Source organism: Lithobates pipiens, unplaced genomic scaffold, assembly GCF_037356315.1.
Source record: "Lithobates pipiens isolate NorthernLeopardFrog02 unplaced genomic scaffold, aLitPip1_a1.2 Scaffold_8, whole genome shotgun sequence".
Lineage (NCBI taxonomy): Eukaryota > Metazoa > Chordata > Amphibia > Anura > Ranidae > Lithobates > Lithobates pipiens.
The window spans coordinates 597,050,296-597,067,990 of record NW_027507903.1 but is presented as its reverse complement, the minus strand read 5'-3'; the positions used below and the strand labels follow the sequence as shown (position 1 = coordinate 597,067,990).

Below are 17,695 nucleotides of genomic sequence, written 5' to 3'. Positions count from 1 at the left end.
TGTGACCCCCTGGATGGGTTCACAACACAAAGTCAGGCACAGCAGACAGCGGTGTAGGTGCAAAAAACAAAAGATCCGGTTTATTTAGGCTACATACAGTGATACATATAACAGCCAAACAAAATAAAACAAGAAAATAAATCCTGGTCAGCTTGACCTCTAACTACACACGTAGACTCCCTGTCTAACAACTGGGTGCAGCCTTGTGCTGCCCCAGTCCCTGTCCCTATTGTAGGGGTTTGCCACACAGGCATTAACTCACCGCACAGAACAGATCTCACACTCCCCAGTCTATACACACACAAAACTGGTTCCAGGATGGAGCATCTCCCTATGCATGCTGGGGTTTTTTGTAGAGGTCTTAATGAGCCCACTTACTACAGCTGGGCTCATTAACTCTTCCCCTCTAATTGTAAAAGTCTGCATAAAGCCTGAATCTAGGACACACATATTTCCCATCCTGAATACAACCAGGTGATTTTACCTGCGTGCTGCCACAATAGGTATATTTGTTATTTTTATAAAAAATACAAAAAGGAGGGTTTACAACCACTTTAAATACTAGCAACCAGTCAGGTTCTGCTGGGTGCACATGTGCTGACAAGGAACATGCAGAGAGCAATGTTGCTGACTTATCAGTGTGTTGCTGCTCCTTTATTGTCCAATCAGCTAGCTAAGGGTGGGGAGAAGACACCTTAAAGTGGTTCTGTTTTTTTTTTTTTTAACCTTAACGCATTCTGCTTGCTATGGGGGTTCTTGGCAGGGAGGAGGAGCAAGGAGTGCCAGCGGGAGACCCTAGAAGAGGAGGATTGAGGCTGCTCTGTGCAAAACCATTACACAGAGCAGGTACAGTATGTAAGACATGGGTTTTTTTAATTCTTAGGTTTAAAATCGCTAAATGCCTTGTCACGCTACCGTGCTGTGGTAACACACATTGGATAAAATGCAATGCCATTCATGTGGCACTATGCATTTGGGTGCTGAAAAATCTGCATAAGCCTTTACTGGTGAGTTTTGGTGCATTAGGCCAGTGGATCTCAACCCTTTCCTCAAGTACCCCCAACAGGCCGTGTTTTGTGAATTTTTCTTAGCCCTTATACACACGGTCGGACATTCCGACAACAAAATCCGTTGGATTTTTTCCTGAAACTGGTGTTGCATACACACGGTCAGACAAAGTTGTCGGAAAATCCGATCGTTCGTAACGTAATTTAGTTACGATGGGACTACGTTCAGGCTAGTAGCCAATAGCTTTGGTCTCGGAATTTGATCTGAGCATGCGTGGCACTTTGTCCGATCGGAATTCTCTACAAACGATCGAACAAAGTCCGAACGGATCATGTTGTCGGAAAATTTTATAGCCAAGCTCTCAAACTTTGTCCGTCGGATATTCCGACGGAAACAGTCCGATGGAGCCCACACATGTTCGGATTATACGACAACACGGTCCGATCTGACATTTTCCGTCTGAATATCCAACCGCGTGTACAAGGGCTAATATAAAATAGCTGTCCAAAATACCAAGCCATTGACTCTAATTTAAATCACCTGTGATTAGATAAAGGAAAACCTGCAAACATGGCCTGTTGGGGGTACTTGAGGACTGAGGTTGAGAACCTCTGTTTTAGGCAACAAATTCAAATAAATGGGCTTCCCCAATGGAACACGTTAACACGTAGCACAACTTAACACAAATGCACTAAGTAGTGCGGCCTCGTGAACCCAGTTTAACTCTAATAGGAAAAATTGATATCAATTGATATAGCCCTCCTGGCTAGGGTTGCCACCTCATCCCTTTAAACCTGAACACATATGAATTACACAGGTTCTGGGGCTAATTTAATGCAGATAAGGCACCAAGTGGGTATAATTACCACCCTCATTAGCCACAAAACCTGTATAATTAATATGTTCAGTTTTAAAGGGATGTGCTATCTGGCAGAAGTGTATGAATCCCAAAAGTGGCTGCACAAAATTACACATACTTTGGCGGGTAAGGCTGTTTGTCAATGTATAACGTACAGTATATTGCAGCTATGCATATATACTGTAGCTGTTATCCTTTTTTATTTGTTCTTTTACACAACAATCTGTGAAAGTCAGTTTTTACAGTTGAACATGCCAGGAATTTGGACCTGTGGTGTTAGCAGAAACCTGGCAAGGAAACATTTGCTGTTTTTTGTGCTTCATTAAAAGCTCTATGGATATATTGATCAATCCTACTGACATCTAGAGATCAATAGCCCGACCTTCTAAAATTATTTTTCTCTCTTGATGTCGGTATTAGCACTATTGGTATTTAGGTCAAACGTCCAGACCCAATCTCTGCTGGCCAAAAAAAGGCCATTAAAATGACTAGTATCACCCATCCCCAAACTGTCTAGTGCCCGATGTACCCTTGGCTGTTTATAACTTTCCAGATTATTGACAGACAGACTGATAAGGCTGCCCATACAAAGACATTCCTAATGCCCCGTACACAGGGTCGGAATTTCTGACAGAAAAAGTCCGATGGGAGCTTTTGGTTGGATATTCCGACCATGTGTATGCCCCATCTGACTTTTTCTGTCTTCATTTACAACGGACTTAGATAGAGAACATTTTCTAAATTTTTCCATCGGAAATGCCGACGGACATTTTCCCCTTGGCAACTCCGACCGTGTGTACACAGCCTTAGAGACCCACTGGTCATATTTTTTCACTGGACTTTCTATCTCCATTCACAAGCCCAACATCACCCTCTTGCAGATTGACTACCTAGTTATTTATTCTTCATTATGGAGAATCCACATGGGCAGCGAGCCACCATCACTTTACCATGTACTGTCCAGTAGTCACCAATTCAGTCAAGCCAACCGGTCTGTGCTTTTCCCAATGAAAATTGTAAAATGGTCCAGTAGGGTTGGTTACTAGTTTACCCAGGTCATTGCAGAATGGGCAGTGATATCTGAATATAGGAAGCACAAGCTTCAAGAAAAGGTGAGCTTCCACCTTCCTTTGTGACCCAATGGGAAATTAAATATCACTTTTAATGTTTCTGGAGGTTGTGCATGGCATCGCTGTCCTAATAAGTCTCATGATATCTTTTTATTGTGGCTGTATGTGTGTATACTACTTCCCTATTGGCCAAAGACGTCACATATGACAACCTGTCCTATAAATTCATCCAATTTTAGAGCCCAGTTCCACAAATTATTTTTAGTTTTAGATAGAATGGAAAATAGTTCAAATTAAAATAATTGAGACAGGAAGTAGGTAAAAATCTCGCCCCAAGAACATTAGAATTAGGCTTCTTAGATGATTGTCACCTACAACAGTATAATAAAAAATGGTGGCGTGCTAGTGTCTCTACTGTCTTGGGAGTAAGTATCTGCTGTCTGGGCACCCCCTGGAGACAATTGCAGGGAAAGTAATGAAAATGTTCAAAATTGTCAACAGAACAGGAGATAACGAGAATCTTTCAACAAAGACAAATCTACAGCCCTTTGCTTATTTCATTCTTATCTAGCTCTAAGTTCCGACCCCCCCAAATACACACACATAGTAATTTCCTTTTCTTCTTTCATTCCTATGTTTAGAAAGCAAGGTCCCTTGACGTTCTACAGACTTGGTTCTTTGCTGGTCGAATGATAACTCAGAAATCCATACATCTACAGTATGTTTCATACAGACAAGAATAGGGATTAGAGATGTGACAGCAACAAAAATTAGTTTTGTTTCTGATCCCTTTATTAAGTTAATCATTTTGTTTTGTCATATCTGTTATGTTAGAATTATTCGTTTCCAGAATTCATTGAACATAAACAATATGTGCAATGTCCATACACCGCCACCAGATGTCTTCAATCAAGTGAAAGAGATATCTTCTTTAACCACTTCAGCCCCGGAAGAATTTGCCCCCTTAATGACCAAGCCATTTTTTGCGATAGGGCACTGCGTCGCTTTAATTAACAATTGCACAGTCGTGCGACGTTGTACCCATACAAAATTGAAGCCCTTTTTTACCCACAAATAGAGCTTTCTTTTGGTGGTATTTGATCACCTCCGAGGTTTTTATTTTTTGCATTATAAACAAAAAGAGACCTACAATTTTGAAAATATATATATATATATTTTTTACTTTCTGCTATAATACAAATCCAAAAAAAAAATGTGATCATTAGTTTAAGCCGATATGTATTCTTCTACATATTTTCGGTAAAAAAAATTGCAATAGGCGTATATTGATTGGTTTGCGCAAAAGTTATCGTGTCTACAAACTACGGGATAGATTTAGGGACTTTTATTTTATTTTTTATTGTTTTCACTAGTAATGGTGACATTTCCGGCAGACAAATCTGACACCAAATTAAATTTTTTGGGGACCAGTGACATTATTACATTGATCAGTGCTATAAAAATGCACGGATCGATGTAAAAATTACACTGGCAGGGAAGGGGTTAACACTAGGGGGTGATCAAGGGGTTAACTGTGTTCCCTGTGTGTGTTCTAACTGTGGGGGGGGGGGGCTCCAGGGACATGACAGATCACTGTCAGAGAACAAAAGATCTCTGAGATGTCATTAGGCAGAACGTGGAACCGCCTTGTTTACCCATTCTGCCTCTGTACATAGTGATCGTGGGTTGCCGGCAGACATCGAGTCCACAGGACATGCGGGCGTGCTCACACGGTGCGCAGCGGGCGTGCCTTTGCACGGACCAATATAGCGGGCACGCCTGCTACATCAGTCCACGCAAGGGCGCGTCCGCTGCGCAGTGTGTGAGCATGCCCTTGCACGGACTGATGTATCGGGCGCGCCCTTGCACGGACCAATGTAGCAGGCGCGCCCTTGCATGGACTGAAATACAGATATGTTGGTTCGCACAGGAGAGCCAACCTGCCACAGTAAATGTATGTGAGCTGGTCAGAAAGTGGTTAAAGGTCCATAAATAAATGTGAAATCAGAAGTGTCTTTTTCCACCAGCCCCTAGGCAAACATCTTACTCACCGGACATGCATGACACCCATTACAGGTAGTCATAAACAGCATGGCAAGCAGAGATGTATTCTCCATGGAAAGGAAACCAGGCCATGAAGTTGCACACTCACCGGGCAAAAGGTATGGTATATCACATATGGCAAGAAGAAAAAGAAAGGCTCATCATAGTACAGTTTGTAAAATGTATTGTATAGCAGCAAAAAAAAATGCACTTACAGTATTGCCATTCAAAACAAACTCATTAAAACAAGCAGGGATGCCGGTCGCGTTCCAAAGGATGTCAATCCCAATAAAATACTTTTACGTTTTTGGTTGTAACGTGACAAAATGTGGAACATTTCAAGGGGTATGAATACTTTTTCAAGGCACTGTATTTATGTTCTTTTAAAGAAGATATGACTTTCACTTGATTGAAGACATCTGGTGGCGGTGTATGGACATTGCACACATATTTAATTCATTCGCAATTGTTTATGTTCAATGTATGGTTTATAATAGATCAGGGGCGGACTGACAACTCATGGGGCCCCCGGGCAATAGGAGATTATGGGGCCCCCAGGCAATCAGAGATTATGGGGCCACACAGTATACACAAACACACACACACAGTATACAATCACACAGTATACACAGACATGTTTCTATTGGCTGAGAAGGTACTAGAGAGGTGGGGCAGCTATAATCTCAGGTTTTTAGACCAAAAGGATGTTGGTAAGGGACATTTAAGAGATAGATGTAAAAAAAAAAAACACAAATTTTTACATACTGTCCCTGGTTTTACTGAGGCTGGCAACCCTGATGGGGTCCCCTAGTGGCATGGGGCCCTCGGGCAGTGCCCGAATGGCCCAATGGTCAGTCCGCCCCTGTAATAGATGTTTTTAGTTGACAGCGCAGTATGAAAATTACTATTGTTATTTTCCTTTTATGATTTAGGCTGTTTTGAGCCTCACTGCTCTATCCTTTATTATTCAGTTATTACACTTTATCATTTAATTGTTTTGAGTTGATCCAGGGAGCGCAGGTTGAAGGTTTCTCAATTCCTTTTTTCACCAGTTTTCAGTATTAATTTCATATATTCAGTTTTGTTTCATATATTCAGATTTTTTTTTTTATATTTGTTCCAAAATGATTCGTAATTTGAAAATTATTTCAGGAGATTTTCTATATTCGTTAATGTGTTATTTCACTAGATCACTTATGAGCTATGTTTGGGTTGGATGGAGTTGAATCCATCAGAATCTCTGAATCATAAAATAATGAATGGAATTAAATAAAATATGGATTAATTTGTTATGTTATGCTTTAGAGATTATGATGGAGCCACTTCCATCCAACCCAAACACAATAATGCCCTGTACACACGGTCGGACATTCTGACCACAAAACCCGTCTGATTTTTTCCGACGGATTTCGTCTGAAACTTGTGTTGCATACACACAGTCACAAAAAATGTTGTCAGAAAATCCGATCGTTCTGAACGAGGTGACGTACAACGCGTATGTCGGGACTATAAACGGGCCAGTAGCCAATAGCTTTCGTCTCTTAGTTTATTCTGAGCATGCGTGGCACGTTGTCCATTGGAATTGTCTACACACGATCGGAATTTGTTGTCGGAAAATTTTAGATCCTGCTCTCAAACTTTTTGTGTCGAAAAATCAGACGGAAAAAGTCAGATGGAGCCCACACACACAACATGATCCGATCGCACATTTTCCGTCGGAAAATCCGACCGCGTGTATGGGGCATAAGCCCTTTTTCACTTGTTTACCCTACTGTATTTATTGCAATATGTTTCCATTTCACATGTAGTGCCTTTTTGTTTTATATATAAAAAATTTTAATACAACATAAAAACAAAAGGGATCTGAATCAATTTGGATCATTCGTTATGTCATTGTATTATTTTCCAAGCTTCACACATTAACAAAAGGCTGAAACTATCACATAATTTCATCTGAATGTGCCTCTTTATTGGTGACAGTGGGAGGAATAATGCCCCATAATTGGTGTCAGTGGGAGGAATAATGGCCCATCATTGGTGTCACTGGGAGGAACAGTGCCCCATTATTGGTGTCAGTGAGAGGAATAGTGCCCCATCAAGGGTGTCAATGTGAGGAACAGTGCCCCATTATTGGTGTCAGTGGAAGGAATAGTGCCCCATCAAGGGTTTCAATGTGAGGAACAGTGCCCAATCTTTGGTGTCAGTGGGAGGAATAGCGCCAGTGGAAAGAAAAGTGCCCTAAGGGCCAGATAAAGGCAAGCAAAGAACTATGTTTTAGAAGAAGTTTCAGACTGCGATTCCTCTTCACTGTAGTTGTGTTTGACTGTGGGGACAGCAGGGGAGGTAAGTATTCAATTTCTTCTTTATAGCTACAGCTGTATTTGAAGTAACATTTTTGTGTTACTTTAATTATGACTACATAGTTCCAAGAGTTTGACTGTATTTGAAAGGTAAAATGTATGTACAGCAATAATTTCTTTTTTAAGTTTTGGGTAAAGCTAGGATGTGTTAAACCCCCTGTGCCTTTTTTTTTTTTTTTTTTGCTGTGTACCATCGGGGATATTTCCATTCACTTTCTGTCTCAGAAGTGCAACAGGAATTTAAAAAAAATCAGCCAAAGTGAGGCAAATTTCTCTCGTAGACAGCTGTCCCTGGAAAGGGTGTCTCTATTGAAAGTTTTACCCTTCTTTCTTCTCTTTTCGGTTTACACCTTCAGGTATCAGTTCCAGCAGCTGCAGAGTTACATGCAGCCACTGGGCACCTCCCTCTCCTTCTCCTGCCCAATCACAGTGTTTTCTATTATGTGAACTCATTCACAAAATACAAAGGCTTCTGTGAATGGACAGCAGAGGAGAGGTTTGGGCATAATCACTTTCTCTTCTGCGGGAGCACAGGAAGCATAGAGATAACTGTACATAGCGGTCCCCGGGTTACACACAAGATTGGGTCTGTAGGTTTGTTTTTAAGTTGAATCTGTTTGTAAGTCGGAATGGGTAAAAAAATTTAAGTGTAGCTCCAGCCAAAAAACGATTTTTAAGCTTTTTGTGTAGCATAGGGAAGGGTTATCACCCTTGTAATGTTTGTTTTGCTGTCTGTGCCCCTGTTCAGAGAATTCACCTCACTTTCTGTCCCAATGACGATTGAACTTTGAAAATTTTGGGTTGTTGTGGAAACAAGGATTGGTGATAGAACATCAGTGGAGAAACCTTTTCCCATAATAACTCTTACAGGAGTAAATTTCCCTTCCTAGGGGGAGATTTCCTCTCACTTCCTGTTGTCTCCCTCTGTTTGTAAGAAGGAGTCGCTTGTAAGTCGGATGTTTGTAACTAGGGGACCACCTGTACTTGCGGAGCTCCTTAGAACTGTCAGATGTATATTAAAGAGATGAGTCCATTAGATGGCATGCATCTCATTGTACTTAACATATTGTATGTCAGCACATTTTACGGATTAATTGAATTCCTGAAGTTCAACTTTAACTCATTCCTGTAAAGATTGGAAGTTCAGAAAAGCAGGATTGAAAATTGCAAATGGCAACTTCTGGGGTAAGAATTGTATCATACTTTTTACTGGAGAATGCTTTGTGTTTAAATAGTATACCCAAAGCTTTGTTTTTGGTCATACTTTTCTTGTGGGTCACAGGAGGAGGGCATCCACCCACGGATCCTAAAAGAATTGAGCTCTGTAATTTCAAAGCCATCATTTCTAATTTTTAGGGACTCATTAATGACAGGAATAGTACCCCTGGATTGACGCAGGGCCAATGCCTATATTTAAAAAGGGAACAAAGTCTTTACCAAATAACTATAGACCTGCTAGTTTAACTTCTATAGTTGGGAAGATACTGGAGAGATTAATAAAAGACCACATACTGTAGACGAGTTCTTGCAGGAAAAAAATATTTTAAGCAACAGACAGCATGGATTTATGAAAGACAGAAGTTGTCAGACAAACCTGATTTCTTTTTATGAGGTGGTAAGTAAAGCCTTGGACAGAGGGGTGGCGATGGACGTGATATACTTGGATTTTGCGAAAGCGCTCGATACAGTTCCGCACACACGGCTCATGTGTAAGGTAAAGTCTACAGGTTTGGAAATATCAGTTTGTAAATGGATAGAAAACTGGCTAAAAGACAGAATTCAGAGAGTAGTGTTAATGATTCTCACTCTGAATGGTCTAAAGCTATCAGTGGTGTACCCCAAGGTTCAGTGTTGGGACCCTTACTTTTTAATATCTTTATAAATGATATTGGGTCCGGGATCAAAAGTAACATTTCTGTCTTTGCAGATGACACCAAGCTATGCAGTGGAATAACGTCCTTACAGGATGTCTCCAATTTACAAGCCGACCTCAATGCTCTGTCTAATTGGGCGACTATGTGGCAGATGAGGTTTAATGTTGATAAATGTAAAGTTATGCACTTGGGGGCTAAGCATATGCATGCATCATACATACTAGGGGGAGTACAACTGGGGGAATCCATAGTGGAGAAGGATCTGGGGGTTTTGGTAGATCATAAGCTCAATAATAGCATGCAATGCCAAGCTGTGGTTTCCAAAGCGAGCAAAGTCCTTTCCTGTATTAGGAGAGGTATGGACTCCAGAGAGAGAGATATCATTTTGCCCCTGTACAAATCATTAGTAAGACCTCACCTGGAATATGCAGTTCAGTTTTGGGCACCAGTTCTCAAAAAGGATATCGGAGAACTGGAGACAGTGCAGAGAAGGCAACCAAACTGATAAGAGGCATGGAGGAGCTCAGCTATGAGGAAAGATTAGAGAAACTGAATTTATTCACTCTTGATAAGAGGAGATTAAGGGGGGATATGATCAACATGTACAAATATATAAAGGGTCCATATAGTGAACTTGATGTTGAGTTATTCACTTTACAGTCAACAAAGAGGACAAGGGGGCACTCTTTACGTCTAGAGGAAAATACGGAAAGGTTTCTTCACAGTGAGAGCTGTGAAAATGTGGAATAGACTCCCGCCAGAGGTGGTTCTGGCCAGCTCAGTAGATTGTTTTAAGAAAGGCCTGGATACTTTCCTAAATGTACATAATATAACTGGGTACTAACATTGATAGGTAAAGTTGATCCAGGGAAAATCCGATTGCCTCTTGGGGGATCAGGAAGGATTTTTTTTCCCTGCTTTAGCAAATTTGATCATGCTCTGCTGGGGTTGTTTGCCTTCATCTGGATCAACTGTGGGTATAGAATTGGGTATATGGGATTGTATTATATTATTTTTAATTTTTTTGTGGTTGAACTGGATGGGCTTATGTCTTTTTTCAACCTGACTAACTTTTGTAACTATGTAATTACCTGTACCTCAGAGTCAGTTGATAGAGGGCTACTGCTACTGCCTCTGGAAGCATCCTAACAAAATTGTTGGGATCAACCCTGCTGCCTGATTGACATCTTGCTCCGCTTTTCAGCATGCAGCTGAGAGCCAGACCCAGCCTGCTCCCTCCAGTGGAGGAGCAGAGCGGAGAGCAGTGACTGATAGTCACCACTCTCCATTCCAAGCAGACCGAGAACCAAGCGATTAGTGGTCATGTGAATATGGAGTTCTTGGTCTTAGAGCCGGAACAGATGCTGTAGTATGGAGGTGATTATGTATGTTTATTTTTTTACAATACCATACTTCTCCTTCAAGCTATAAAAAGCTGAGAGTTTAATACTGAGTGTATGGTAAGGATTTCTGGCTTTACTTTGACTTACCTTATCTGTGTATTTGTTTCTGGTCAATGACCAAGAAGAAAAGAATGAAGCCAAACAGTCAGCATAACAGGCAGGCAATAATCCCCCCACCCCATATAATTCTCTTTAGGAAAGATTTACTTTAAGTCCCTTACATTAAAATGTAAAATCCCCTTTTCAGTGATAGGACATTCCATTGTCCCTCCATTGTCTCCTTACCCTTTCCTTCTCCTCCCATAGTGAGAACAATTAGCTCTCCATCCTGTTCTATTCTTCTTAAAGACCCTCAGTGCTGGAATGTCCAATCTGTATTGTCCTAACCCATACGGTCAATATTTACTGACACTTTGAATTCAACTTAATAGTAAACAGAGAACTACAGATCCAAAAGTTTCCTGGTCAAATACCAGATCTTTTGTCCAGTCTGAAAAAAATATCTTTGACTAAACGAATGAATTAGTGACCACCAGAAAAAAAAAAATGCAAGGAAATAGTGGCATAAATTTTTTTTTTATTCTGAATTTCATTATTCAACTCCATCATATGTGTGTAGCAAATTTTACTCCAATGTCACAGCAATTCCACCCTCCACTTATAATAAATGAACGCCAGTGCATTCATATTGATGATATCTCTTCCTAACCTCCATCCGCAGACCAAGATTTTCTGTTGTCAATAATTTCATACTATATTTGCCAATTTTCAGCTTTTTGAGTTTGATTTTGTACAAGAAATTGACAAAATTTGCCAAATTGAGCAGAAGGATTCATTCAGGCTTTAACAGATTTATTACAAATGGTGCCATGTACGGCCAGTTAAAAGCTCCCAGCAGGGGTGGGGATGCATATGCATGCACAATCTGACCACCCTTAAGAAAAATAATTGGGAGCTGTGCTGCCTTGTGGGTAGGGATGAGGTAGGAGGGTGCAGGTGGTCCTGACCCCAGTTAAAGAGTATGTAAATCCAAAACTCACCATGACAAATAGAGAGGGTGAACATACCTAGTAGAGGATTCTGAGAAGGGTTCTATAAATTATTATTTATTTATTTTTTAACCACTTAAGGACCGGTGTTGTGTCAAATACTGTCCCCCGTCGGATAGTGTCCGCCCTGTACTGCGCTTGCGCAGTACGGAAGACAAGGGGACACCAAAAGTCTCAGAAGATGAACGGCACCTGCGCACCGAGTCCAGGTTCAATTCCCACCATCCAAGTGGACATAGAGTTAGAATAAAAAATTGGCAAGCAAAATGAGGCTGTGCCCGAAGCGTGGCGAGCGAAGCGAGCCCGCGAGGGGCCGTCTTACTAACTGCTACGTATGTCCACTTGGATGGTGGGGCTTCAACCTGGACCCAGTGCGCAGGTGCCGTTCATCTTCTGAGACTTTCGGAGTCTCCTTGTCCTCCGTACTGCGCAAGTGCTGTGTATGCGCAGTACGGGACGGACACTATCCGATGGGCGGACAGTTTTTGGCAGAACACCGGGAAGGATTTGCTTCCTTAATGACCAGGCCATTTTTTGTGATACGGCACTGCATCGCTTTAACTAACAATTCCACGGTCGTGCGATGTTGTACCCAAACAAAAATGAGGTCCCTTTTTCCACACAAATAGAGCTTTCTTTTGGTGGTATTTGATCACCTCTGCGGTTTTTATTGTTTGCGCTATAAACAAAAAAATACCAACAATTTTGGAAAAAAAACAACCAATTTTTAACTTTTTGCTATAATACATATCTACATTTTTTTTTATTAGTTTAGGCCAATATGTATTCTTCTACATATTTTTGGTAAAACAATGCAATAAGTGTATATTGATTGGTTTACGATAAAGTTATCGCGTTTACAAAATAGGGAATAGATTTATGGCATTTTTTTTTTCTAATGGTGGCGATCGGCGATTTTTAGCAGGACTGTGATATTGTGGCCGACAAATCAGACACTTTTGACACTTTTTTTGGACCATTGCCATTTATACAGCGATCAGAGCTAAAAAAAAGTGGCAAAACAGAAGCCTTTTCATATGAAGAAAAACATCCAAGCCCAGCAAAATTTAGCAAAAACACATCTGAAGTCTCCCAAAAGCATGGGGGGAAAATGTGTTATGGTCTGATGAAATCAAAGTTGAAATTTTTTGCCATAATTCCAGAAGATATGTTTGGCGCTAAAACAACACTGCACATCACCAAAAGAACACCATACCCACAGTGAAGCATGGTGGTGGCAGCATCATGCTTTGGGCCTGTTTTTCTTCAGCTGGAAAAGGGGCCTTAGTCAAGGTAGAAAGAAGTATGAACAGTTCCAAATACCAGTCAATATTGGCACAAAACCTTCAGGCTTCTGCTAGAAAGCTGAACATGAAGAGGAACTTCATCTTTCAGAATGACAACGACCCAAAGCAACGCAGCCAGAGCCCAGACCTGAATCCAGTTGAAAATCTTTGGGGTAATCTGAGGAGGGCTGTGCACAGGAGATGCCCTCACAATCTGACAGATTTGGAATGTTTTTGCAAAGAAGAGGGCAAATATTGGCAAGTCAAGATGTGCCATGCTGACAGACTCATACCCAAAAACACTGAGTGCTGTAATTAAATCAAAAGGTGCTTCAACAAGGTATTAGTTTAAGGGTGTGCACACTTATGCAACCATATTATTTTATTTTTTAATTTTAACTTCCCTCCACCTAAAAGATTTCAGTTCGTTGTTGAATTGAGTTCTACAGTTTATAGTTTATAGGTCACATAGGTGGAAAAAGTTCTGAAATGATTTATCTTTGTCTTATCTTTTTACATCACAGAAACGTGACATTTTACCCAATCCCGAGCCCTTATCGCGTGATCAGCTGTCAGCCAGCTGACAGCTGATCACATGATGTATACAGAAGATTGGGAATCAGTATTTTTTTCCCTCACGCTGTCAGCGTGAGGGGGGAAAAAAGCCGATCATCGGCTTCTGTCAGTCCCTCAAACAGAGAGCCGCGGCTGCCTCATCAGTTCCCTCCAGTGCCACCTACCAGTAGCCACCAGTGTCACCTACCAGTGCACACAGTGCCACCTACCTTTGCCCAGCAGTGCCACCCATCAATGCCCACCAGTGCTGCCAATCAATGCCCATCAGTGTCTTATCATCAGTGCTGCCTATCAGTGCCACCTACCAGTGCCACCTATCAGTGCCCTTCAGTGCCACCTATCAGTGCCACCCATCAGTGCCCATTAGTGCCGCCTTATCAGTGCTTATCAGTACCACCTCTCAGTGCCCATCAAAACCGCCTCATCAGTGCACATCAATAAGATTGAGACAATTCATCTCAAGATCTCCGCTCTACAGATATCTCCCTCACTTTACACTCCTCCTGCACAATCAATACTTCCCTCTTTTAACCCAGCTACTATACAGGAAGCCCCTAAACTTTTTTCTAACGCCCACCTAACCTCCTGCCCCCTGGACCCTGTTCCTTCTCAAATACTACAGTCAGCATCTGACTCTATCCTACACTCTTTATCTTCAACCTCTCACTCTCTACTGGCATCTTCCCCAACACTCTAAAACATGCGCTAGTCACTCCCATACCAAAAAAGGCCTCACTAGACCCCACCAATCTTAACAACCTAAGACCCATCTCTTGTTTACTCCCTTTTGCCTCAAAACTCCTTGAACGTTTAGTCTACAACCAACTGAGCGACCACCTCATTGAGAATAACCTTATTGATCCTCTTCAGTCTGGATTTCGCCCACAGCACTCCACAGAAACTGCCCTCCTAAAACTCACAAACAACTTGCTAAAAGCCAAAACCAACGTTCATTATTCCGTTCTCTTATTCTTGGACGTTTCCGCTGCCTTTGATACAGTTGACCACCCCCTCCCCTTCAAAAAACTAAATTTGCTTGGTCTTCACGGCTGCACTCTCCGTTGGTTCGAATCTTACCTATCCCATCGAACCTTCAATGTCACTTACAACTCCACTTCCTCCTTTCCAACTCCTCTTACCGTTGGGGTCCCCCAAGGTTCTGTCTTTGGACCCCTACTATTCTCGATCTACACGTCCTCCCTGGGTCAGCTGATGGCCACCCATGTCTTTCACTACCATTTATATGCTGATGACACCCAACTCTATCTCTCTGCCCCTCAGCTCATCCCTTCAATCTCCTCACGCATCACTGATTCACTAACAGACATATTAGCCTGGATGTCAAAACCACTTCCTCAAACCGAATCTATCTAAAACTGAGCTCTTAATATTTCCTCCCCCACGTGCCCCTTCCCCTGACCTCTATCAAGATCAATGGCGCATCTATCAGTCCGTCCCCACATGCCAGGGTGTTAGGGGTAACTTTAGACTCTGAACTGTCCTTTCAGGCCCACATCCAATCCCTGTTCAAATCATGCCGCCTTAGCCTCCGCAATATTTCCAGAAAATGCCCCCTTTTAACTAATGATATCACCAAGCTTTTAATTCACTCTCCGGTTATCTCTCGCCTCGACTACTGCAACTCACTTCTCATTCGATTATCTTTACATAGACTATCCCCCCTTCAGTCCATAATGATTGCTGCTGCAAGACTCAACCACCTTACTGACCATTCAGTGTCCTCCACCCCTCTCTGACAATCCCTCCACTGCCTTCCACTCACCCAATGAATAGTTTACGAAGCCGTCCATAACTCTGCCCCCAGTTACATCACTAACCTAGTCCCAAAATACCAACCAAGCTTCTCTCTTCGGTCCTCCCAAGACCTCCTGCTCTCTAGCTCCCTTGTCACCTTCCCCCATGCTCGCCTCCAGGATTTCTCCAGAGCTTCTCCCATCCTTTGGAACTCCCTACCCCAATCTGTTGACTTTCCCCTAATCTATCCATCTTTAGACAATCCCTGAAAACCCTTCTCTTTAAAGAAGCCTATCCTGCTTCTAACTAACACTGTTTTACTTCCTCCATCAGCTCATCCCCCACAGCTATTACCTTTTGTATCAATTGACCCTCCCTTTTTAGATTGTAAGCTCTAACGAGCAAGGCCCTCTGATTCCTCTTGTAGCAAATTGTAATGTAACTGTAATGTCTGCCTTTATTTTGTTAAGCGCTGCGAAAACTGTTAGCGCTATATAAAACCTGTATAATAATAATAATCATCAATGAAGGAGAAAAATTACCTGTTTTCAAAATTTTATAACAAACTATGAAACAGTTTTTTTTTTTTGCAAAATTTGGGTTGTTTTTTTTTTTTAGCAAGATATAAAAACCCAGCAGTGATTAAATACCACCAAAAGAAAGCTCTATTTGTGTGGAATAGTTTCATTTGGGTACAGTGTTGCATGACCGCGCATTTGTCATTGAAAATGTGACAGCGCTGAAAGCTGAAAATTGGTCTGGGCAGGAAGAGGGTTTAAGTTCTCAGTAGGCAAGTGGTTAAGGATGCAATGGGCTTTAAATTGGCCCTGGGCTCCCCGGTCACACCAGTGTGACTTGTCATGCAATTTGACAGTTCCAAATCGCATGACCTATTGCACCCTAAAGTACTTCCTGCACTACTTTAGCCGATTTCAGGTGCGACTTGCTTAGACATCTGTGCATGAAACAGCCAAGTCGCACTGACATTCAGCTTTGGAACTGCGCCATTTCAAGTGAAGTCACATGATTTCAAATTTGGATTTGGTATGACCAAGGGCTTCGATTTATGAATTCTCCTTTCTGGACTTTGTGGCAAAAGTTGCTCCTCGTTATCCTCATCATTTTTTAATTTTTTTCCCCCCAAAAAAAAAAACAAGGCAGCAAATAAAAATGTAAAAAAAATAAAAATTCTAAAGCATAAGTACACAAATAATGATCACAAACACAATAAAACAAAAACAGAAAAAACAAAACACCACAAATACAACAAACTCTAAATGAAATAAACAAACTACCCCAAATACAACGCCCTATACTACCCTAAATAAACTGCTAAACCCTCAATCTTTAAAGTAAATAAATGAGTATTTTTCCTCTAAGCGGCTGAAAGAGTGAAAATGAAAGTAGAAAATGAATGAAAGCACTTATTATTCGTATGAATCAATGTGCTCCAATGTTCCCTCATCCCTTTGTAGACAGTTGTAGGTGTGTTGTCACTTACTTTAGCTGTGCGTAGGCTGCGGCGGTCAGTACAGAGAACACTGTCAGGCACAGTACTCCTCTCTTCATGATGCAGACAGGTACTGCACAGTCCCTGATGGACCAGGGTTATAAAGGATTTAAGGCTTTCAGCAAACAATCCCATTAATCAGTAACTGGGACAAAAGCCAAAATCAGCAGTGGGGGGAAAGTACAAACTTGTGCAACTCCCCACACAAAAACAACTAAACACACTTTTACCATTAGAGTGATACGGATCGGTACAACACACTTCCAGAGAAAGGGCGCTGCAAGCTGGTTTTATTTTTATTTATTTATGACAGCTACTTATATAACGCCATCAATGTATGCAGCACTTTACATATAAAGCGGGGACGGAAAGTATTCAGACCCCCTTACATTTTTCACCCTTTCTTATATTGCAGCCATTTGCTAAAATCATTTAAGTTCATTTTTTTTCCTCATTAATGTACACACAGCACCCCATATTGACAGAAAAACACAGAATTGTTGACATTTTTGCAGATTTATTAAAAAAGAAAAACTGAAATATCAAATGGTCCTAAGTATTCAAACCCTTTGCTGTGACACTCATATTTAAAGCGGGGTTCCACCCTAAAGTGGAACTTCCGCTGATCGGAACCCTCCCCCCCTCCGGTGTCACAATTGGCACCTTACAGGGGGGAGGGGGGTGGAGATACCTGTCAAAGACAGGTATTTACACACACTTCCGGCATAGACTCCCAAAGGAGTCTATGTCATTTCCTGTCCTGCCGCGCTGTCTGCTGGGACACACACGGGTCCCAGTGACAGCGCGGACAATTCCTATTGCGCTGCGCGACTCGCGCATGCGCAGTAGGGAACCGGGAAGTGAAGCCGATTCGCTTCACTTCCTGATTCCCTCACCTAGAA

At 41.7% G+C, this 17,695-nt stretch overlaps 1 protein-coding gene across 1 annotated transcript in view; it reads right to left on the bottom strand.

Moving 5' to 3' along the window:
- Positions 1–16,917, bottom strand: part of LOC143961258 (complement C3-like) — a 189,214-nt gene extending 172,297 nt beyond the window's left edge. Inside the window, exon 1 of the mRNA XM_077470491.1 lies at positions 16,785–16,917. Coding sequence (XP_077326617.1) covers positions 16,785–16,852 — 68 coding nt within the window. The 5' untranslated portion in view covers positions 16,853–16,917. The remainder of the gene's footprint in view (positions 1–16,784) is intronic.
- Between the last annotated feature and the right edge of the window lie 778 nt (positions 16,918–17,695).